Genomic DNA, 25,229 nt, shown 5'->3' on the forward strand with positions numbered 1-25,229 from the left:
CAGACCACGGTTAAGGTCCTGTGTGTTTACTCTTCTCTCATAAGCCATTTGATAAAATTTTTAAGTTCAAGTTTTTTTTCCAAGTTTCTCAAAATAATTACTAATTATTCTTTTACTTTTTTTTTATCCAATAGACAATATTTCTGAATTCTAGTCATGTCTCTGGCTAGTCTGTGAACTTTACCAAAGCTCTTTAAGTATATTTAGAGGTATTTTGGGAACATACTGACACACATACAAAAGTGTGAAAATGTAGGTTATTGTAGTGGCTTTTAAAAATTATGATGTTTATTTGAAATGATTCCCCTTTACCCAGTTGTGACATAATATTCAAATATTTTAATAGTGTATATAAATTCTATTCCATAGAGAATGTAGCAGAGCTAATTTTCCTAGTATCTTCTGTTGTACATGTATTTTATAAACTCAGTAAGCATGTGCTATGTTTCTAATACATGCCAAACTACCGAAAGAGTTTGATTTCAAAATTGTTAGAAGAATTTCTCTAATTCTATTTTCAGAATGCACAGTTCTTTTGTTCCTCTATCTCTCCCTCTTTTCCAGTTAGGCTCTCCTTTTTTTACTCTGTGAAGTCACCACACAGAAAAATTGTGAGATGGAATAGGGTCTGGTGTAGATTGTTATAAAGAATAATGGAGAAGCGATCTTTCTCAATTTGATCTCTCTCTTTTCATCTCTCTGTCTTTCTCTTTCTCCGGCTCTTTTTTCTTCTTCCTACTCCAATCTCTGAATTTGTGGGTGTGGATCAATCTAAATGTCACAGATTCCAACCAACTACTGGATTCAGGTTTCAATTTTATAGAAGTTAGGTTCACAATTAAGAAGCAAATCTCAATTTAAAAATATACTCTGTCAGATAGCACAGTGAAATAAATTTGCATATCTTTATTTAACATCTTTGAACTATTTTACTCTTCCCTTAATATTACTGAGACCATGACAAAGGAGACCTGGAATAAACTCTTAGGGGCCATTGTCTACTCCCTTTGCTTGCCCATGAAGAAATTAGTTAGGGTCTCACCACAGCCCTGCTGTGTGTTAGATTAGTATTAAATATAGTAACTCTCAGAGGAGAAAATAAATCAGGAACCCTATGTGTTATTCTAAAGGGGCACAGAATTTATCTAAAATCTTAACGTGGAAAAGTGGCATATCTTGATATAAAAATCCTACTTATGGATTTTGCACTAGAAAGACAATTTGTGCATCCTTATCACTCAGGTGGGGCAGGAGCTGTGAACGTAGGAGGCCCGAGCGTGGCGGGGGTGAGGTTGGAGTGTGTATTCACAATGACGTTTGTGAGTGGAAAAATGCTGTCACTGTTTTAATGTCATTTATAAATGTTGCTGTGCTGTTGTCATAATACAGTCACATCAAGAAGATGTTATTTCATGCTTGGGGCAAAATCTGTCTAGATTTCTGTTTCCAATAGTGTATTACAGACTCTGTAATTATGAAATAACTTTCCCAGAATAACTCAGTGCATTGATAGAAAAAGAGGATCGGTGGAATTAATTCTTGACAAATTTGTCTAGAATACAATTTGGCGAAAACATATTTATTTTTCCAGAGGCACTTTTATTAGAGAGTAGTGCTTAGCAGAGAGTGAAATCCCTTAGGAGGAAATGTTTATTTAGTGCAAACTAAGATATACCGTGTCTACTGAATCCCCATAACCAGATGAAATTCCTCTCAGGATTGCAGGGAAAGTAAACTGTGTAGTAACCATGATATGAACAATGATGCATTTGAATAAACTGACAGGTTTTCGGTGATGTCAGCCTCTCAGGAAGGAAAACTGTACATTAAAGCTAAACGCAATGGTTTAATTGCAATATTTTTTTTTTCAGCATCAAACAGCAAATGTGACTTTAGAAAATTTCTCTTCCATCCCCTCCTCCCCCTTCTCATCTACCGCACTTAGGAAAGAGACCAGAGGGGGCATAGCCAGGGTGGATTATGATATAGACTTAATTTTGTGTGACAGCACAGTTTTATTAAAAAAACCTAATTACCTTGACCAACATTTAAAATTTTTAAATGCATTTATTCTGTGTATCTGACCATGAAAAATCTGGCAGTCGCCTGCGGTTCCACATCTCAGGGGGACAGCAGTCCATGAGGGCTGAATCTGAGGGTGCCATCTCTCCTTCACCTCCTCAATTTCATTACCTGGCAGGTGACCACTGATTGGGGTCATGTGAGCCATGGCCAGCAATGCAGATGGCGCCTTCATTCCATATAACTTAACTGAAGGGGAAAGGTGTTCATTCTCACCAAGTCAGTGAGATCATGGGACATTTCAAGAAATATTCCAGGAGCACTTCCATGTTACATGCATTCTAGGCCCTCTGTGTATGCCTGTGAGCCACAGTGAGCATATTTGTGCTCTCCTTGAACTTCTATTCCTTTGGAATTTTGGGGTCCAGCTCTTGGGGTGCCCAGCATGAAGGGCAGGTCTCTGTGTACTCACTCTTTTCTTCCATTTAGCCTCCAAACCTACACTTTCTCTGCCTCCTCCACAATGTGTACCAAGTCTTCTGTGATGCAGTGTGGCGTGTCCTCTTGCAACTTTCTGATCTAACTTGGATTCTACAAATTGTATAAGCTGATCTGTTTTTCCCAATGGCTGGGAGAAATTGGTAAAGGGCCAAGCTTAGCCACTGTTTACAAAACATTTTGATGTGAAGAAAGCTGTGTTTTCCTCATCCAATAGAGATATATTTTATATATGTACATATGTGTCTATATAAAAATGTGTGCATCTGTATGTATACACATGCAGATATACACACACAGGACTTTCGAAGAACAATGAAACCAAAATTATGAGGAGAAATTAGAGAATTCTCGTTATCAAGAAATGAGAGAACTACTTGAAATCTCATGGTGTTTTCAAAATATAATCAAACATATTCACGTATCACAGCCATAATCCTTTTAGAGGGCAAATATCTATCTCTCTGAAAAAGATCTGATGACAAAGTTAACTATGCATTATATTGTTCCACTGTATTTTTCAAATCAAGATTTTTAATTTCTTATTTTTAAGGCTCTCTTCAATTGTACATATTTTTCATAGACATGCAAAAAGCTTGACAATAGTCATGTCACTAGGTATATGTACATCTAAATATTATGTCATATACTCTAAATGTACATAATCATTAAAATAAATAACAAAAATAATCAAATTTCAAACTAATCCAGGATTATTAATAAAATCAATTTAAAAAGCTCCGAAATTTCTGTAGTAGGTGTATTTTTTACATTGAACACATGCACATTATTATTAAAAGTGTCATAAGGAAATTTTCTGGTTTATCATAGGAAATACCTAATTACATATGTCTATGTCTACACATAGACAGATACATCTGCTGGGCATATGAACTTTTTATTTTAGAAATTAGTATGAAAACACATTTTAAAATAGCACCCGAATATCATTTAGGTACTCCTTCTGAGATACTGACTACTTACAAGGCCGGTAGTAAGTTACTAGAAGTATCTGGAATTTCTAGTAAGCACTAGGCAATAGAAAAACATGCTTTGACACCTCAGATGCAAGGTGGCTGTCTCGCCACAAGATGCCCTGATTTTTCTTTGTGTAAAGTTGATTCTCTCCTAGTCGGGTTTATAGTTGTCGGTTAAGTAAATGCAGTGCAAGTGAACATGGAACCTTTTCTTAGGCATTTGTCAATGTGCAACTTTACAAAATGTTTTACCTTTAGACTTTTTTTTTGGACTGCTAATAATTACAACTTGAAGTTGTAGGAACTCTATGTTGGCTATGATAAAGGAATAAAGCCAGATGAAGAAATTGCTTTTTCTTTTGAGTCAAGCCACACTCAAGTAGGTGTGGGGGGTGCTTTAGAGAGAAGGAAAACAGATATCATAGACACATCACATTCATCCTTGAAATTGCCTTGAAGCAAGACATTTAAACTTTAATTTCTTAATAACAGTAGCAATGAAAAACTTCAAGTGCAGTGGCTACTTGAAATATCTCTGCTACTGGGCTAATCAAATGGCATATTAAGGAGTCAGAAAAAATTCAAAAACTAAGTTGAAAGAAAATAGAAGGTATTTAACTCAATCTGTGCCCAAGAGATGTTACATTAAGTGATGCTCCCTGAGTTTTAAATTCAACACATTTAAAAAAAAAGCTAAAGTATACACTAGCTTACACCTATATATGTGGTTTATATATTATGATAAAAATCTGTCATTAAAGTTGATATTGAGAGTGGATTTATATATTTTATATTATTGTTTCAAATTAGTGGTATGTTGAATAGAATAGAAAAATAAATAAATTTAATAGGTAATATTTTCAAAGGCTAAAAGTTAAGATGTAAAACATATATATAACTTTTTAAATGGAATTTAGAGTAATATTTACATTGAGTCTCTTTCCAAATTATGGCAGAAATTTTTATATGGTAAAGTCTAGGTGTACTGAGCCACTTCACTGTGCGTGTGCATGTGTGTGTTCAGTTCAGTCTTTTCCAATTTTACCTGGTAGTTTGCATCTTCCCTGGATGGTATCTTTGTCTGGGGGTGTTATATGACCCCAGAGCACTAGGGGTTGAAGAGACATCTGGCATCAGGTCACCCTCTGCCTTCTCCTGACTCCATGTGAGATGTGACTCATTGCACCTGTGTGTCCAGTCTTTTATCACCAACATCTGGACCTGCTCAGAAAGGTCCTGATCTCATGATTTCAGGACCAGACAGGCACCCCTTTTCCCCCTTGGGGTCCTTGCACACTGATCTGGAATTACAGACATGTTTGAACTTAGACATGCCCGTTGTATAGATTCCATTGTTACTACACTGTACTGTCTCCGAGGACTTTCCATGAGGATGGTGACCTTCCAGAACTTTTCCTGCAACAGAAGTCATGGCCACCTCCGCTCTCAGATCCCCCGATCTCTCTGGGGATCTTCTGTCTACATCAGTTCTCCCAGGGACATGATCACATATGGCTATCCAAATTGTCCCTATCCCCAGAGCAGGTAAGCCTTATTAAGTCACTGAATATCTCGAATAATGATTTCTTTCCTCCATAAAATAAACAACAGAAACATCTGATATCTAATAGCATCTAATGCCCTTGCCTACTTTAAAATTCTACTCTAATAAAACCTTCCTATACTTACAATCATGGAGGAATTCCAAAACACAACATTGAATAACTTTTAGGAAATAATGACATAGTTACTGTTTGGAGAAAACACTAGCCCAACAACCACAGACTTACAACTTCTGAAATTAAAGAATACATTCTGCGTTTTGAATATCCAGGCTATGGATATACCAGCCAGAATTTAATTTCAGTCTTCCTCAGTCACAAGGTTGTTGTTTCCATTACAAAAATAGTTCCTTTTATTTTCAGTCAGTTTTAATTTATTTTAATCTAATTTATTTTAATCTAATTTAATCAATCTTTTGGTGATTTGGAAAACACATTTTGAAAAAATTTTAATATGTACCTTTTAAATGTTTGAGCTATACCTACATCTCTAAGTTAATGATACTTTATCCTCAGATAGTACCCTCTATTTTTTTTTCTAAAACACTAAAATGGAAGTTAGGATATGTTGGGAGTATAATAAATTTCATATTTTGTTGAAATACTCAAATGTTATCAATAACTTATACACACCAAAATATTCCAATGCTGCCCCAAGCCATCAAATCTGGACAACATTAGAAGGTAGAATAGTGGCTATAAAGCATCCATGTGGATTATCCTGATTTATTTACTTTACTACAAGAATATTCCTATTTATTTTCCTATCTTCACTTTAGACTCCAAGGGTTTTTGGAAGCAGGAAATCTGTTATCTGTGAATATACAATTTAGGAGATGTCTGGTGAATACTTTGAATGAATGAAACATTGATTCTGATTACCCAATATTGTTTTTCAAACTAAACATATGGTACGATTCAGGCTCCAATAAAGCAACTGTAGAGATAATACACCTCAAAATAATGATATTTGCACAAAATGAATAGTTTTGAAAACAGTAAGCCTCATATTTTATCCCATGGTATGGAAACTATTCCAAATAATATATAACGGGACCAATGGTTGAATGTAATAGAGATGGATTTATAAAAACCTTAAGCAGGTTATTAGTTAATAGAGGAATTAGGTGCCTTGTGGGATCTTCATTTCTCAGCTTTGGAGGTATTTAGACAAGCCCTGGATAGTATCTTGCTGAAAAAACACTTTTTGAGGAAATTAATTTCATTGGTAAAACGTTGAATAAATTACTCTCTAAGATCATTTGTAACTCCTATGTTATTAATATTATTCTAATCTCACTTGTTATGGTAGGCCATGCCTTTTATAAGCTATATTATGAGGATACTCATATTGCAAATGTAAGAAATTTACTGTTATCAAATATTGACTATTGATACAAATTTGGCAACATTTGGCTTTACAGAGATTTTCTTTAAAGCAATTGCATTTTGTGGGAAGAGTTTTAACTTAGTGATTTTTTCCTAATTTACTTAAAATATGCACTTGACATTTTAACTAAACTGAAGTTTTAAAGAAATGTGATATTTTCAAACAACAAACACTACAGATTGCATAGTATGTACAATGTGTAATTTTAAAGTGCACCTATGTTTACTGGGGCAATGACTCACTTATTAGCGTATGTGAAATAAACTCTGTCCATCCTGGCCTTCTGTTACGACTTAGTTTTTCACTGAATTTGCCTGTTTTTTTCCCCTGTAGCCATTACCACCTCTGACCTTGAAGATTATTACAGTGACATTGGTGATTTTAATATCTTGAATTATAGCACAGTACAAAACATTTTGGATCTATTTCTGGGTTCAATTCATCCTGGTCACTTCTTGAAAGATGGAAGAAGAATAAACTTGTTCAATTCTGAAGCTCATGTTTCTGCAGAATGAACATGTACCTAAATTATAGAAGTGCTGCCACAAATTGTTCCTACTTTAACTAACAATCGGTCATGTTTGACAGGTGTGCTCTCTGATTTACCCAGGTTGCTAGATGTAAGAGGGAAATTGCTTTCTCTCAGCAGAAAATATAGTAAACGGGATTCTATAGGACAACAGGGACGCAATTCAAAAAACAATAGAGACATGTTTGGACTGACATTATAGTTTTTTTTTAATTAAAAATGAAATTGATTTCTTGTCACTGTTCTCACACCAAATTCCCTTTCCTAACAATTCTGTCTTCCGCCTCAAAATGATTCAACGGGGGCTTTGGATGAAAACCTAAGGTTTTGAATAAGGGCAATCAGGTGGCTTTGCACAGTGACCTGTCATGGAGGTGAGGGCAGACTTCCCCTCCGGGCGAAACAGACCCTCTTACACCTCGCCTTTAGGGCCACCTGCTGCCCATGTTGGCCAGACCTGCTTGATCTATTTAGGCAAAATTATGGCAGGAAATAAAACCATGGACAGAAAGACATGTATTTGTGGCTAGATTTGCAATTCAGTCATCTTAACGTGGTTTAAACATGCCATCACTTTAATATTATGAAATACTAATTTTCTGAGTCACGAGAAATAGGTCAGATGTTCCCATGTTGTAGGTGATTTGTAGGTTTGATAGAGAAAAATGGATCTTTCTTTCCTACTTTCATTGACTTAGTACTTTATTAGTACCTGGATTTGTTGTAATGAGAAACAAGGTGGCTTGCAAAGATACAAGGATACATGGATGGCAGCAAGAAAAGAAGTAGAAGAAATACAGATGAATGGAATCTGGAATGGGGTCATTATAAAAGTGTATTCATTGCTTAAGAAAGGCCAAAAATTTGGCTCTAGATATTCTGTTAGTCAATACTAAGAGGAAAACATGACCGGATGCCATGACTTACTGGATTCTAAAAATAAACCAGTTGCTCATAAGAAACAAGGATTCCTCAAACAGAATTAGGCAGTTTAACAGCAATGAAATTTATCCCAAGGGTGCTTGTACCAAGGATGCTACTCAGGAATGTACTACAGAGTGTCCCCAACAGCATATTTGCAGAGCCACCAAAGAGCGAGTTTCACCATCTGTTCTTTTTTTTTTTTTTTTTTTTTTTATTTCAGCTCTTCATGGGGGTACAAAAGCTCAGGTTATATACATTGTCTGTGTCCTTACGCTGAGCTAGTGTGATGGAGCAATGGCTGTAAACATTTTAATCACAAATTTAGCTTTGAAAGTTCTTTATGATCAATCATATACACTCATCCTTCTCCATCCAGCCAGTGTTGGAGTCCATCCTTTTGTGCTCAAACATGAATGAGTCCATTCCATTCCAGCTATGTAAACACATATCACATGCATATATATCGCCTAAACTTATGGATGCTAACCACCCCCCCAAACCTCCCAACAGCAGTCATACGACGCTGGTTTTAAGAACTGTTAACATCTCGCTACTTTTTCCTGAACCCATAGAGTTTCACCCTGTTCCTTCGAATCACAATTCTTTATAAAACTCATTAATTAAAAAGGATATGAAATTGTATTTATTTAAAAGTGCTATCACATTATCTGATACCTAAACTTATATGAATTGGTATTTAAAACTTCAAAATGGTTGATTACTAAACGAAGCAATCCTCAACAGTTTTTGTTCAATTTATTTTTGGAACTTAATGAATGTTTGTTACTAAAAATAATAATTTTTTTGGTTTTGTACTAAATTCATTATTTTAATAATTGTTAATATTTTCTTGAGTACCTCTTTATCTCAACCTTTTCAATGCAATTATTAAACTATTTGAGATATTTATATAGTCATATGCAGTTATAAAAATTATACAGGGGGATCCTATGTACCATTTATAAGTTTCCCCAGTGATAGCATTTTTCAAAACTATTGTACAATAAAAGTACTAGGATATTGATACAATGCAGTGAAGATATAAAATACTTTCAATCACCATAAGAATTTCTGGATTAAATACAAAGAACAATTGCTGAATCACATGGTAGTATCATGTTTAGTTTTTAAAGGAAGTGTCAAAATTTTCTAGAGTCACTGTTACAATTTTACATTTCCACTAGCAATGTATGAGCAATCAATTTTGTCTATATTCTAGCCAGCATTTTGTGTTGTTGCTATTTTTATGTTAGCCATTCTGATAGGTGTGTAGTGATACTTCTCTGTGCTTTCAATTTGCATTTCTGTAATATCTAGTCATGTTGAACATCTTTTCATTGTTTATTTGCCATCTATATATACATCCTATCACCTATCCTTTAGGTGATAGTACTTGATGCTTTTTGGCTATTTTCTAACTACATTTTTTATTCTTTTACTGTTGAATCTTGATAGATCATTGTGCATTCCAGATTCTCGATTTTTGTCAGATGTGTGGTTTGCTCATATGCTCTCCCAGTATGTAGCATGTCTTTTCATTCTCTTATTAGAGTCCTTCACAGAGCAAAAGTTTTTAATTTTTATGAAGTCCAGTTTATTAATTTTTATTTTTCTGGATGGTAATTTTGTGTCAACTCTAAAAACTCTTTGTCTAGCCAAAGATGCCAGAGATTTTCCCCTATGATTTTTCTAAAAGTCTTACAATTTTACATTACATATTTACATTTGTGATCCCTATTGAGGTAAATTTTATATAAACTGTTAAACTTAAGTCTAGGCTTTTTTTCCAAAAAAAAATGTCCAAAGACATACAGATGTTCCATCAGAACTTTTTAAATTTTTCCCACTAAATTGGTTTTGGAGTTCTGTCAAAAATAAGTTGAGTATATTTGTGTAGGTCTATTTCCTGGTGCTCTGTTTTGATTCATTGATTTATGAGTTTATCCCTTTGCCAACCTGGCAATAGCAGATGGTCTTAATCACTGTAGTTATAAAATAAGTCTTGATATCAGGTACACTGCTTCTTCCTATTTTATTCTTCTGTTTCAAAATTGTTTGGTCTATTCTATTGTTTTTGCTTTTTTTTTTTTTTGTATTTCCTTATAGATGTTAGAATAATCTTGTCTATATCTACAAAAAATCTTGCTGGGATTTTGATAGAAATTGTGTTCAAACCTATATATGAATTTCAAGAAGAATTGACATCTTTACAATATTGAGTCTTTCAATCTATTAACATGGCATATCTCTCCATTTATTTAGTTTTCCTTTGATTTATTTCTTTAGTATTATGTGGTTTCCTGTGTATATTTTTGTATAAGCTTTGTTAGGTTTATACCTGAGCTTTTAATTTTTTGAGTTATTGTAAATTATGTTGTAGTTTTAACTTTGGCATTCATGTGTGCATTGCTTGTACGCAGAAATTCAACTGATTTTTTATATGTTCTTTTTGTATCCTGTGTACCTGACCTCATGTATTAGCTATATGAGTTTTCTTGTAGATTCCTTGGCATTTTCTTTTTTTATTATTTCAAAATATTAAGGGAGTACAGATACTCTTTATACGTGGCTTTAGTCAGGGCTGTAAATGTACCCATCACCCAGTAGTGCTAGTTGTACCTGTTGGGTGGGTATTTGACCTCCCCTCCTCCCTTCTGCTCCCTGCTTGACTTTCAATGGTGCCAGAATGGTCACTAGCTGGTGAGGGCTCCCTCCTGACTTGTGTTACATGGACATTCCTTAGTGTTTGGCTGTGAAGAGATCTTTCTCTCTTCCTTTTCCCACGAGGACATGAATTATATTGGATCAGAGTCCCACACTTTTGACATTATTTAACCGTAAAAGCCCTATTTAAAATGCAGTCATATTGGGGGTTAGAGCTTCAATATATGAATTGTTGGGAGGAGCACAATTCAGTCCAGAGGAAAAGGTACTATCATGATAGAAAAATGGGTAGAAAAGTGTTCCATCCACTTCTATTTTCTGGAAAAGACTGTGTAGAATTGGTGTTAGTTCTTTAAAATGTTTGGTAGAATTCTCCAGTAAAACCATGTGGCCTTGGTGATTTATTTTTGGGAAGTTTTAATAAGTTTATTCACATTATCTGCTTTTTTTTTTAGCAAGTTGTCATAGTTTGTATTTTTTGAGGAAGGGGCCCATATTATTTTCTTAGTTGCCATATTTATGTTTGTATAGTTTTTGTAGTAGCCTCTTATTATCTTTTTGATGTTTCATTCCTTATAGTGAGTATTTGTACCTTCTGAAACCCCCACTTTTTTCTGTAAGTCTTGTTTGATGTTTGCTAATTAACTTTTTCAAAGAATCATCTCTTGTTTCATTATCTTTCTCTATTGTTTTCTGTTTCAATTTCTTTGATTTCTGTGCTGATCTTTTCTTATTTTTTGCCTTCTGTTTGCTTTAGATTTATTTTGTTCTAGGTTCTTGTTTTGGAAGTCTGGATTATGGAGTTGAGAGTTTTCCTCTTTTTAAATGTATGTTTTCAGTGCAACTAATTACCCTCTCAGCACTTCTTAGCTGAGTCTTAAAATTTTTAATATGTTGTATTTTCATTTTCATTCAGTTTATGTATATTTTTATTTCCCTTGAGACTTCTTTTTTGATCCATGGATTATTTAGAGCCAGGCTGTTTTTGTTTCCAAGTAATTGGATATTTTTATGTCAATTTTCTCTTATTGATTTCTAGTTTGATTCCAGTGTGCTCAGAGAATATACTCTGCATGAATTCAACTCTTTTAAATGTGGTGAGGTTTGTTTTGGGCCTAGGATATGGTGTATCTTGGCATATGTTCTGTGGGCACTTGAAAGGAATGTGTATTCAGCTGCTATTGAAAAGAGTGTCCTAAAGATACTGATAAATCCTGTCGTCCGATGGTGTCGGTGATTTCTGTATTGTTTCTAGTTTTCAGACTCTAAATTCAGTGTTGTTGATTTTCCTCTGTGGAAGCAATGTCTGCTTCATGGAGTTGTTTCCTGTGGTGTATTAGACAACATTGAAACCACATAGCAAAGTCTCTGCTAGTTTGGTGGATGATAAACAGTGGTTTCTTTTCCAACTTTTCAGTTATTTAGTTCTTCATGTGACTTGACTGTCTGGGTGTGGAATAGGCATCCAATGGGAGAAAAGTAAAAGGAACAAATGCTGCTTTTTAGGGAATAAAACAAAATAAAAGAGCAGAGAGCAGACACAGTAGTTCACGAATAAGAATACAATTTTGGAGCAGGTGAGGATCCTCATGGAGCTACAAATTGCACCAGAGAGAAAAGGTGATGAATCAAAAGACAGGGAAGAAAGAAGGGAGGACACAGGAGAGTGAGAAAGGACAAGCCAGCATGGGGGTTTTGTGATATGAAAATATAAGCCCTTTAACAGAATCTGGGTCTTCTTGGGACTCTTGTTTTGGTTGACCTGTTGTAGACCTGGAGCAGTCTCGGTAAATTTGCCCTGTAGACGACTCACGGCCTGTCTCCCTGGGCTTTTGTCGTGCTGGCCTTACTTTCCTCACGAGTGCTGCTCTGAATCCAGCCGAAAAACACTGCTTCACGAATAAAATAGGATTAACCAGCTAGATGGGTTTGTACCATGTTCTTGTTTGAGCTCACAGATGTTTATACACAACACACAAAATTTGTTATATATATTTTGATTAGGCAAATAAGTTTAACATTGATTTGTAAGAAATTACAGTTTGGCAATCAATAGACTATGGCCGTCTAAAACCATGAATTAGTAAGAGTTTTTTTTTATTTTTTAATAAAAAGTAAAGTAGAAAAAAATTAAACTATTTGATATACAATGGCTATTTATACTGAAAAACAAAATAGCATGTCATGTTAGCATTCATAGAATTATTCTATATTTTAAGACTCAGCACATCAAATATGAGATTTGACAACCCATTAACTAATAGTTTTGAAGGAAAAGAATAGATTCGGAAACACATGGAAAATCATATTGTTGTGTGTAGCGTGTATAAGAATGACTTTGCATTGCTGTGTCATCTTCCATATGCTTTGTTTAAGACAATGATGTGTTGCATAATTCCTTCAGGAAGGAATTTTCTCAAATGCTATTTAAATAAACAAACTCTGGACCTTCAAAATGTTTAATTTCACCTACATAACAAAGCCCTGTGTATGATTATATAATTGTTTAATGGCATGCTTGAAATTAATATAACACAGTTAAAAGAATTATTAAATGACTTTATCAAATAAGCTTCCTTAACAGATCATGCTTTTTAACTATATTCATATCTTTTTCAAATTTAGATTGTCGGGATTTCAACTGCCTTCCTCTATCGTGAGCACGGGATCTATCCTCACGCTGTGGTTCACGACAGACTTTGCTGTGAGCGCCCAAGGTTTTAAAGCCCTGTATGAAGGTAGGAGATTTCCTGCATTTTGCACATATTCACTGTCCACATGATCTAACCTACACTAATCTGGATTAAATATTTTAATGAAAAACAAGGCTGCTATGTCAGAGGTAGGTTTCATGTTGTTAGCTTTTGACTTTTGTGTGCTATATTGAAAACTGGATAACACTGTTTGCTAAAATTATGAAATTTTCCGGCACAAAACGTATTAATCATTTTCTTTTATTGGTAAAACTTTTCTTGATTGGATTTTCTTGGTGTTGACTTGCAGTGGATATGTTTTAAAAACTTTGAATGCAAATTAGTAGCCCTCTTCGGTAGTAAAGAATTCGTTTATAATGCAGAAGAGTTTTATTAAAAATTTTGTTGGACAATAATACTGCTAGTCAGTGTTTAAATAAAGAAAATTTCATTACTTGAGGTTTTGTTGTCAAAGCTGAAAATTTTAATTAATTGAGAAAATTAATTTGTTTTTACTGTTGTTTGATCATACAAGGCATAGGGATTTTCTTTTATTTGTTTTCATGACTTCAGATTCTGTGCATAGATACCTTTGGGGTATTGCTATCATTAAGCTGCTTTTTGGCAGAAAATAAAAAAATAAAACATGCTTTGATAGAGGAAATGATCGTTTCAAGCATCAGATGTTAAGAAATGGAATATTAATACATTAAAGGCTTTGGTGTGTCTAATTTAGTCTTGATTTGCATAGAGATCTTAAATTTTCCTTCACATGTAATACAAGAGCTATCATTTTTAACACAAACTCTGGTGCCTGTAGATTAAAATAAAATAAAATAAAAACTATGGATAGAGATACAGACCCAGCCCGTATTTATAACCTGCACAGTTTGCTTTGGACCTTATCCTCTGTAAGTCACATCTACATATTCTTATTTGAATACTCAGTGCACTTGGGCAAAATTCACTCTTCGTAAAAGCTTAAAATGTACGTGTGGTCAGTGCAACTGAGCTTAGCTGTAAGTGTAATAATCAGAAAAGAGGAGAATAAACTGATCTCTTTGCATAGATGTATAAACAGACCAATTTATCCTTTCATTTAAAGTTATGTGTGGAATGATGCAAGGATTGCAAACTACTCTGACCCTAATGCCTTTCGGGACATTGCATTTGTAGATGCTGCAGCATAAGTGGCTGAACAAGGTTAAAGTGTGTTACTGACTATCAAGGAATATTTTAATCTTTCGAAAACAACAGGTTAATTTAAGATCAATAGGTGCTATGAGCTTTCAAATTTTATTATACTTATGTATCACTTCCTATAAACTCTAAATTCACGTAATTTCTTTCTGCATAACATTACCAAAGTATCTCAAAAGCAGTCTGTACTAGCTACCTGTGAAGCATACTTTGTCCAAGCAACATATATATTTTCTCAGAAGATAGAGAATGCTTTTACATTTTAGAAAATTTGGCAATTTTCCTCCCCTTCCTGACAAATTGATAACTGAATACCACATTTTGCTGGATTCCCTAAGATTAATTTTATAGAAACTCTTTTGCCACTGAGTGATTGCCAAATGAATGATCCTATCAAATTTTTCTGGGCTATTGTTGGTTTTACTAGTTGTCATGATGGTATAATATAAACTATGGGTGAAATTGTCCCTGTTGGAAAAATATTTTGATGTTATTAAAAAAGACCAATTGGGAAAGTGACTAGAAAAGTGAATAGGGCCATAAGTTCAGTTAAATGTGTTTTTGAAAAAAAATGTAGATATGTGGAAAAGCCTTTTGTGAAATCTAGATGTTAAATAGTAACATTATAATATTGTCTGATATTTACAGTTAAATATAAGCCTTTATTTTGAAAGGAAAAAACCCATTAAAAAGGTGCTTTGTCAAAATTCCATTCAATATTTAATATCTGCATTTTTAAAATATTTCTCAATTAGTTTAAAGGTCTCCTGGGAACATGAAAGTCTATTATTGAGAGAAAAAAAGTTAATTATAGTCTAATTGGAATATAAAGATTAGAGAATTTATCTGGAGGAGAGTAAAGCATTTATTGCAAACACCAGCTACTTCATTTCCCAGTTCTTGTGGAGAATTTAGATCCCTGTAACTTACTATGGCAGCGTCAGGTGGAAAAGTGAGATTTTATTAAGAACAGTGCATGAAATATGCCAATGCAAGCAGAACCAATGATAGTAGTCAGAAAAATATCTAAAATTGTTTTGGAATCAGACCATTCATCTTTTGGCAATTCTGATTTTCCTCTTTCCCATAATTCTTTATTTTGAAGAGACTGCCCATCACATAATTTATATGAGCAAAATAACATAATAAAATTTTGCATTATCCAAGACTCTAAAGGAAATTGAATTTAGATATAAAATACTAAATCAAGTTTTTAAAAATAATTTTCTGTAGTCCTTAAAGTGCTAGTTTTCTTTCAATTAATATTAGGAGTTATTTTAGTACAACCAGATTTTCATTTAATTTTTTAAATTTAAATTAATTAGCTTGAATTAAGGATGTCTTCCCAATATCTAAGATCTGTCTACAAATGATAATCCTAGCAACACATATAATTTGGGCACTGAACTCAACTGTTTTCTGGCAGTACTTTGGGATAGGTATTATTTACATATATTATTATTCATATATGGAAATATTAAACTTCATAATGAGTATAGAAACAATAAATTAAAATATTCTAATTAGTATATTCAATCATTGACCTTAACTCTAGAAATCAAATGGAAGCATTTATAAATTCTAACTAGTATAGATCCTAGATAATAGTTAATTTTCTGAACATGGACCTTAGCAAGTCTTAGCAAATAATTTTATAGATTCTTGGTGAAATCAACCCATTTTAACTGGTAAATACAGAATAAAATTGAAGTTACTAATTTACACTTGAGTGCTCTTGTAATATTTTATTTGCTAGTTTCATCCTTGAACATGATTCTTCATTGTGCCCCAAATAATTTGCATAAGTATCTTTAATAAATTTGTAACAGAAAGTATGGGGAGGATATGCAATTTACGATGAGATAAATATCCAAATTCCTATTCATGCCCACTTTGGAGTACTATATACATAAATTATATTCATTCATGTATTATTATAATTTGTCTGTCTTCTTTCATCAAAATCTCAATTATTTAAAAAGAATAGATAATTTTTATCATTAACTTTGATGATGTTTTCTCAGAAAAACATCATCAAGGAGGTCAGAAAATTGTTGTGAGATGAAGGCGTGATGAACACTAGACTTGAGGGCCCTTACGGAGAACATACAGACCTGGTGACAGATGACACTGTAAAGTTTATGCCCAGAGAACCTCTTACCATGATGTTTTTCTGTTTATTCAGGGTTTAAAAGGAAATGGTTCATTTTCTAATGCTTTTTCTCATGTGAAAAAGTAAACTAAATGTTAGAAACACTAATGAGCATATTATAAACACTCTTGGAGTCAAAATGTTATTTTATTTCTGAAGCCTTTGTATTTATTTTAATGTCAGTTTTTGTTAATGCACATCTTTATTTTTTCTGAATATCATTTCAAATGTTTCAAAAACTATTTAGTAAATTTTTCATACATTGATTTTAATAATTTAAATCTTGGTTATATTTTTTAAATTTAGGTTTAGTGAGTTAATATCCCATAATTTAGGTTGATTTTAGTGTTTTAAATAAGTGAAATAAGTTTTCTTTGAAATTGATTATGTTTTGTATGATCTGGTATTTTGTCAAAAATAAAATATTTGTATATAATACAACTTATATTTGGATAGAAAGCAGCAACTATGTGAATCAAAATAGAGTCCACTGTTAATTCACTAGAATCAATACTTGCCTTGTATAGATCATTTCTCAATAGTGTATGCCAATTCCATAGATTGTGAACCAATTTACTTTGAACAATTGACAAAGGCTTTGTCATTGGGATGGCAGGTCTTGAAAGAAATATTAATGAAAATTATATGTGTTTTTGATATAGATATTTATAGTTATAATAAAATTGGCAAGGAAGAAGAAAGGTTAAATTGTATTCTTGGTTTAAGCACAGCTGATAAGAAATGGTAAGAATCAGTTCTCATTAAGATTCCATTAAGTATCATGACTCACAGAGTAGCTATGAAAGAGAAGACTCTTAAACACAAAAACATCTATCAAATATGTTAATCATAAAGTACTAATTTTATACATTCAACATTTAACTCAGCTTCCCAAGGTGCTGTCTTTACATATATTGACTTTACATTTTATTCATGAAATCTATAATAATCTGAAAGTGCCAAAATGAGTTTTAATGAATAAATACTGGAGGAATAGTGAGGAGCAATTCAACATCAGTAAATAGCGAAGTTTTGCTTATGGCAGGAAACAGTTTTTCACATAAAATAAATAGCTCATTTGTTGGAATGGGAAAAGCAACTGCCCATGAAGGTGTTATAAGGGACTTTCTTGGGTTCTAAAGGAATTCGTCTCTTACTTATTTGTTTTTGCTTTAAAATCATTAATTCTATCAATCACAGCATGATGTTCTACTAAGGTTTGTGTGTCTGGGTGGGTAGATGGATGGATGGGTGATGGAAGAAAGGATGGGCAGGGAGATAGATAGATATGCCTGGGACTGTGTAAAGCTCTTACATGCATTCTTTTATTAAATCCTCTCAAGAATTCTCTAAGTAAAGCAAAATTATCTATTATTATTATTAGATAAAGAAAGTGAGGTCATAAACTACAGTAATTTAGTCTCCCAAGATTCCACAGCTGCTTAGTAGTAAAAGCAAAAATTAAACACAGGTCTCTATATCTTAAGAAGTTATAATTCTAAACTCCTCACTATATATCCTCTCATATATTTATTTGTGTATACACACATATGAAAATACTGAAAAATACATGCATACATACACGTGTACATACACACTCGGATGCACATATTTATGTATACACACAATGTGCGTGTGGTTACATAAGTGGACACAGATTTACACATCTATTTATTCCCTTGGTTACTTACTCAGCAATCTTTGGGCGTCTGCCAGAGACACGATACCGAGTTAAGTGACAGGAATGCAAAGATGCAATGAATGGTGCCTGTTTGCAAGGACGGATGAAGGAGAATGACAAAATCCAGTGGAACATTAGCGTAATTGGAGCTAATAAGTAGCTATGCTGGTTTGACAGGGCCGGGCAAAAGGGGCAAAGTGTAGCCCTGCATGGGTCAGGTAGAGATCGCCACAGAGTGGACGCTTGGGCTGCATCTTGAAGAACGTGCTCCTGAAGGTCGTGTTCGTGTCCTAAGTACGCACTTTGTGTCAGACCCTGAATAGACGTTCTTGAGGAAGACATATAATTAATAGGAGGATCTTTCTGAGTGAGGAAGAAACATGGAAAAGTGTGGAGAAAAGCAAGAATTATAGGAGGTCTGGTTTGACGGAGAAGGGACTGCCAAGGCAAGACGATGCTGACGGAAGCTGAGTTTAGCGGGATCAGAGGGTGATCCGCCTGAGCCTTGGTTCTCCTGAGCTCGGAGAGCCTGAGGCCTGGAAAGAGAACGCTTACTCCCTGAGACCCTTAAGTAAAAGACTGAATTCGTTTCACTGGACCATGAAATGAAGTGTAGCATTGTGTTTGTGTATGGTTCCATTTTACAATTTTATCACCTTTTATCTTTTAAATGATAGCCTTGATGTCCAAAATGCATACAGAGAGATGAGGAAAAACATAGATTAAATGAATTCTGAATTCCTAATAGCAGGTTTTTAAAGATTTAAAAAGTTTATTGATCCTACAATACTGAATAATTAGGTAAATGTAAGATCCATGTATGAAGCACTTTAGCCATTAGATGGAACTTAATATGCCCCACCTTATGGTCATTTTTCTTTGCACCCTGAAGGGCAATAGTGGAATTTAAGAAAAATTTGAATCCTTGACATTTGGCATAAACATTCAAAAATATTTTTTGATAAAAAAATCTATAATACCCAATTTAACTTCATCTAGTAGTTCATAATCCTTCCTTTTGAAGGAAAGTTCTGACCTAAAAAGAAAAGCGTGAGTCAATAGTACAAATGAAAGATTTGCATTTACTTTTCTCTCCACTTTAACACACCCATGCACCCACATGTTTTTTTTTTTTTACAAAAAACACTGAAATGATGTAAAGACAAAGAGATTTTGTGAACCACAATATAGATAAGATGCTCTCAAAAAAAAAAAACTGGCTAAATATAAGAAATTCAATTAAAACCTTACACACTGAAAATGAGTTAATACTCATTTATTTATTTATTTATTGTACATTTATTTTAGAGAAGAAAATGGCCTACATTTTCACATACTCTGTAAATTTTCACCAGAGAAAACCGAATCTTCTACAACGGAGACCTTTTATTCCAGGTTTCATTAAGTAATTAACTCTGGGAATGGGTGGGGCTTCCTGTTGCCAGGGTGTTTCCCTGTTGGCTGAATAGATTTGGCATTTCCCTCTGACACATCCCTCAAGCAGAATTTTCTTTCCTTTAACATGCATGGATCTGGATTTAGAAAGAGCAGCTAGATTATTACCCTTCAAGCTCAAAGCTTTATTTAGAATGTCAGCACTGATTTATTTCTCCCTTGAAGTGATTACCCAAACTCCACCTGAATTAAAGCGTGGGACAGACATGATGCACCTGGCAGGATAGAAACGTTGCTGACTGAAGAAAGTAACAAAGTAACAAAGTAGCAAAGGAAGAGCAGCTACCCTCCATCAGCCAACATGTTAGCATTGTTTGTGATTTATCACAGTTACAGAGGTTGAAACAAATGTAACACTTCTGGAATTACTTTCCTCCTGACTGCTTAGGTAATCTAGGCTGGGAAACCCATGACTTCCTCAGCAAGGACACTCTTCATGGCTGTGAGGCGATCGGAGCTGGCGTTTGTCTCGTTGCCTTCTCTAGCGTAGGGGCCAGAACCTTCTTTGTCCTCCATCTGCATGGTTTTTCCACACTAGGTACATTTGAACCACTAATCAAAGGGTTTAACATGACATTTGAAAATATTTAGTATTTATTGCATAACATTCAACATTACCATCTTGTATAATTAAACATTTGCTATCAGGGTAGATCTCATGGTTGGTGTTACTAATATTGTCAAAATAAAATAAAATTTTACAAAAAGAAAAGTGTTGCTGGTAGGACATCAGTCGTAACATCTCCTAAAAGCACAGACAGAGGACAGACATGATTACTTTCTGAAAGTAATCCAGTGAAGGGAAGAAAGGAAAGAAGCAGAACTGCCTTAAAGAGACAAAGTTAGCCCATTTAGCAAGGCTTACCTATTTCCTGTGACTACTGATACACGTCATGAAAGAATAAAAGGTAGAATTAGTTTGAGCAGCTCCCTGAGCCTAGTGAGAGAGCACAGTGCCAGAGGCAACACTGCCCACCGCAGCTCAGCCATGAGGAGAGGAAACCTTCGCCAACACATGGTTGTGCCCTGTTGAACAGCCCCCTCTGCTATGGGCGTGAATGCAGGGAGTCAATTTTAATTATTCTTGTCTATTATAAAGCTATTCATATTCTATATATCTGACTTTCTTAATTTGGTAGTCATGGAAAATTTCTAAGTTTCCATGAATCTTTCTAATTATATGCACAATTTTGTATATATGTTTGTTCTGGGTAAAATCTTTCATAAACTGCATGTTTCTAAGAGTCTCATAACTACTGAAAAATCAGAATGGCTTCTGTCAATTGATGACTTAAGCTGTGTTGACCTGAAGCATTATACATTCTTCTATCTGATTGTTGTTGCTTATTTTATATCTTATTTTTGTTGTTCTGATTCCTTGTTTCAGAAACCACCTTTTAAGTTATAATTTGGCTTCACAGATTGGCTCAAAGTGATTAAAAACAACCGTCATATAAGTGTCAATCTAAATAGTCTGCTTCCTATGAACTGTAATTCATTAGTTTGGCATTTTGATTTTACGTTTTAGGTCTGTGAACTTAATTCATGTGCATGTATCCCTGAGAGATGAATCTACTCTCAGTGCTAAACAAATCCATTTTCTGATTCAACTGAAATAGTCCACTGTAAATTCATTAGAAGGAATTCCACTTGTGAGGCCTATTGGAAATATTTAGCCAATCTTTTGCCCTGAGAAAACACACACACACATACACACACACACACACACACACATACACACACACACATACACACTTTGTTATATTTCTATGTACTGCTTTCTTTCAAGCATCATCATAAGAAAACATTTTCTTTAAAGTTCTAAAGTACTGTCAAAAATAATCCCTTTTAGTCCTACATGTATTGACTGGAGGGGATGTCTGTGATATATAAAAGTGGAAAAAAATGCAACATGATCCCATTTTAGTAAAACTATAAATAAAAGCACTTGCATAGGTATGTGAATGTACACATATGTGTACATGTTTATGTGCCTATGGGTAAAAGTTTATATGTAGCATATGCATATGCTTGTATTAGTATTCAGAAAAGTATGTGAGAATACCTGATTTGTTAAAATAAATTACTTTTGAGAAGAACTGTAATGACTAGAAAGAAGGATTGCTGGATTTTTCTCTGTATAATTGTGTTATTTAGCTTCTTGCAATGAGCATTAAAAAGTTAAATAATGAACATTATAAAGTAAGAAATTTCTGAAGATGATGTGGAAATTAATATTGTTAAGTGGATCTCTGGCTCTTAATTGGAAATTGAATGAAAAGTGGAACCAGGTAATTAAAAGTCCTTTGATATTTTCTTTTTTCAAATGGTTGAGTTAATGAGTTCTAAGACCAGCACTGTAGCTGAAGTTTTTTTTTCATTAAGAGAAAACAAGGTGTACTCCCTAGAAATCTACTCACAGGAATAGTAGCCTGTCTAAAAACATATAGTAAAAGCCAAGTTAATTCCATAGAAGATCCATCTACCAAATCATTATACAGGAACAAAAAAGTATCGGTTAATATTTGTGCTTAGAGGATGTCTTAGTCCATTTTGTGTTGCTATAACAGATTGCTTGAGTTTGGGTAATTTACATAGGAAAGAGGTTTATTTAGCTCATGGTTCTAGAAATGGGAAGTCCAAGATCAGACAGCTTCATGGTGCCTCTTGACATGGTGGATGGCATCACATGGCAGAGAAGCAGAAGGGGAAGCAGGTGTGCAAAAGAGACAAAACAACCCACTCTGCTGAGAACTAACCCAGTCCCATGAGAACTAACCCAAAAGAGACAAAACAACCCATTTTCCTGAGAACTGTGCCAGTCTCATGGGAACTAACCCAGTCTGGTGAGAAAGACAATATTCTATCTTATCAACCTAATTGACTCTTAAAGACCACATCTTGCAAGGCCATTATATTGTCAATTAAATTTCAACATGAGTTTTGGTGGGGCCAGCCCACATCCAAACCATAGCAGAGAGGGCTCCTAAACCATGAGTACTGGTACTTGGAATTCTTAGTATGTTTCATCTTGAACATAACTTAAATGTAATCCTCTGTACTCACTCATCTCCTAAGATTTTTTCTTAGTTGATGTTTGCCAATACTGTCTTGTGTCATAGGCAAATTGCTCTACATTTATATATATATATAAACAACATTTGATAATATTTAATCACAGGTAATGTGTGAAAAAATAAAAGTCATCATGATTTAAAATGAACTTTAACCAGCAAAGACAAGAATGAGTGATTTTTTAATTATCTCTTTCTCTCTCACTCTTATTTGTAGTCACTAGAAATAAAGTGACTTTATCTCTATTTTAACATCATCAAGCATTGGCGATATATCTGGACAGACACTAGAAATGAAAAATGTTAAGGTAAATTAATTAAATGTTTATGAGTGGATGACAGCATGGATTTTGAAGTCTGGGTTTAATCCAGTTTCCCAATCACTATAGAAATATTGATAATATTATGACCATTGTGCAAGTTACTTAAGGATTCATTATATCAGTTTTCTCACTTGTTAAAGAAGAGTGAATAGTACCTACCTCAGAGAATTGGCATGAGGCTTATGGAAGATTAGTTATTTATACTGTTTGGCTCAGTACCTGTTATATAAAACTTTTAACAACTTCTTCCAGTTCTGCAGGATTGACTTAGAAGATGACCTCAAAAAATGTAGAGTGCAGTTATTTCTTCTAAACCACAAATTGTATAATATTCTTCTTTAATGCGTACGGTGCTCTCCTTTTGTGCTAATACCTTATTTGCCATCTTATTCTTGGGACACACCTGAGTCTTTCTCTATTCCAGCTTCTCTGTGCTTTGCCTCTTTATCTGTTTAATGTAGTTAAAACATACGGGCAAACTAGGTGTGATGAATCTGTGCGTGTGTAAGTGAGAGTGCAAAGAACACATTAATCCCTGCAAAGTTCTGAGTGGCACTTTCTGGTTTTATAATAAGCTGGCACATTGCATATTTTGATTAGGGTTATATTTGTACTGTGCTCAAACCTCAACTCATGTAGATAGGTATTTTTGCTGATGTTCTGTTGTTGATTTCTTCATTTCCTTTTTCTAAAATAACTTCAGAATATAGGATTAAGATTACTGAGGAAAGGGGATGTTATCTTTTGTTTAAGTTTGATGCAATACAAGGAGAAGATATAAGAGAATGACACAGATTTGGATTGTGAGAAGGAAAACACAGACATACAGTGACTTAAAACAAAAGGAACATGAAATGCTCAAAGTAAGCATTAAATATTTAAATTAGGGGAAATTTGTATTACAATTTCATAGATTAATCAAATTAATTTTTATTTTGGAGATAATTAGAAAAATGTCTCCCTTTTGAAGGTTCTTTTGTGAAAGATATGTATGCTGCATTAAATATAATTAATCTGTGGCTGTATGTAGATGTTAAGCTTAAAAAGTGCTTCACTGTCTAGTACGTAGTAAATTCAGTGTTAAATATGCACCAAAATGACAAAAAGAGATACAAATACTTCAGAGTTCTTACATCAGTCTACAGGGGATTCAGAGTTCATTTCCATTTCTGAATTTGCACTTAACATGTAAATTTATTATCAGTTCTGATAGACTTGCTACCTAAGGTTGATGGGTCACTGAATATTAAACAAGCATCTATGTTTCTAAATCTAAGCATATTTTTCAAAGGGTATGATAATTTAAAAAGTTTCAAACTTTATTGTGCATTTGTTTTGTTGTTTTCTTTAAATAGAGTCAGAAAATGACCATCTACAACCTCACAATAGATATTCTATTGACCTCTACAGGGTTCATACTCTAAGAGATCATCAATTCTGGGTTTATTCTCAGTTTCAACAAAATGAAGTATTGATTTTACTGATCAACTTGAAAAGGTGTCATATAGAGAGTACATTTTCCATAATCAGAGATTTCTTTTTTTAATTGCTTATTCTACGTTTCATTCCTTAGTGCTTATAAGCAATATAAGCCTATATAAGAAATATCTTTGATTGTATCCAAGCGTTGATCAGAAGAATGAGATATAGAACTAAAATTAAGCTTCCAACTAAAACACTTAATAATGTATGCAATGATTTGTACCCTCCCAAATCTTTTTTTTTAAACAAACTGATCATGGATAATCCTACTTTAATAGGCTAAATACCTACTTCTTGACAGCAGAGGATGAAATGCCCTTTTGAGATAGCTTCCCAGTTTGTTTTAACTAGCTTCCTTGAAGACATTTTCACATTGGTTCTTTCATAATATAATATTATATTTATTTCCTACCCTAGAGGGAGAGTGGAAAAAAAAACAAAAAACAAAACCCATGAATGAAAGAGGAGTGGCCGAGGGCCTATCAACTTGCAACATTAATTTGTACACATCTAACTAAGCTTTGGTAGTCATTTTAATAAAATATATCTTCTCAGTTCAGATTTTGTTTTTCCAATCAAGCATATATTTTTTGTAAAACATGG

At 33.8% G+C, this 25,229-nt stretch overlaps 1 protein-coding gene across 1 annotated transcript in view; it reads left to right on the forward strand.

Moving 5' to 3' along the window:
• Positions 1-25,229, forward strand: part of CSMD1 (CUB and Sushi multiple domains 1) — a 1,229,803-nt gene that overhangs the window by 400,416 nt on the left and 804,158 nt on the right. The window contains exon 3 of the mRNA XM_045535313.1: positions 13,192-13,304. Coding sequence (XP_045391269.1) covers positions 13,192-13,304 — 113 coding nt within the window. The remainder of the gene's footprint in view (positions 1-13,191; positions 13,305-25,229) is intronic.

This window comes from Lemur catta, chromosome 22 (genome assembly GCF_020740605.2).
Source record: "Lemur catta isolate mLemCat1 chromosome 22, mLemCat1.pri, whole genome shotgun sequence".
Classification (NCBI taxonomy): domain Eukaryota; kingdom Metazoa; phylum Chordata; class Mammalia; order Primates; family Lemuridae; genus Lemur; species Lemur catta.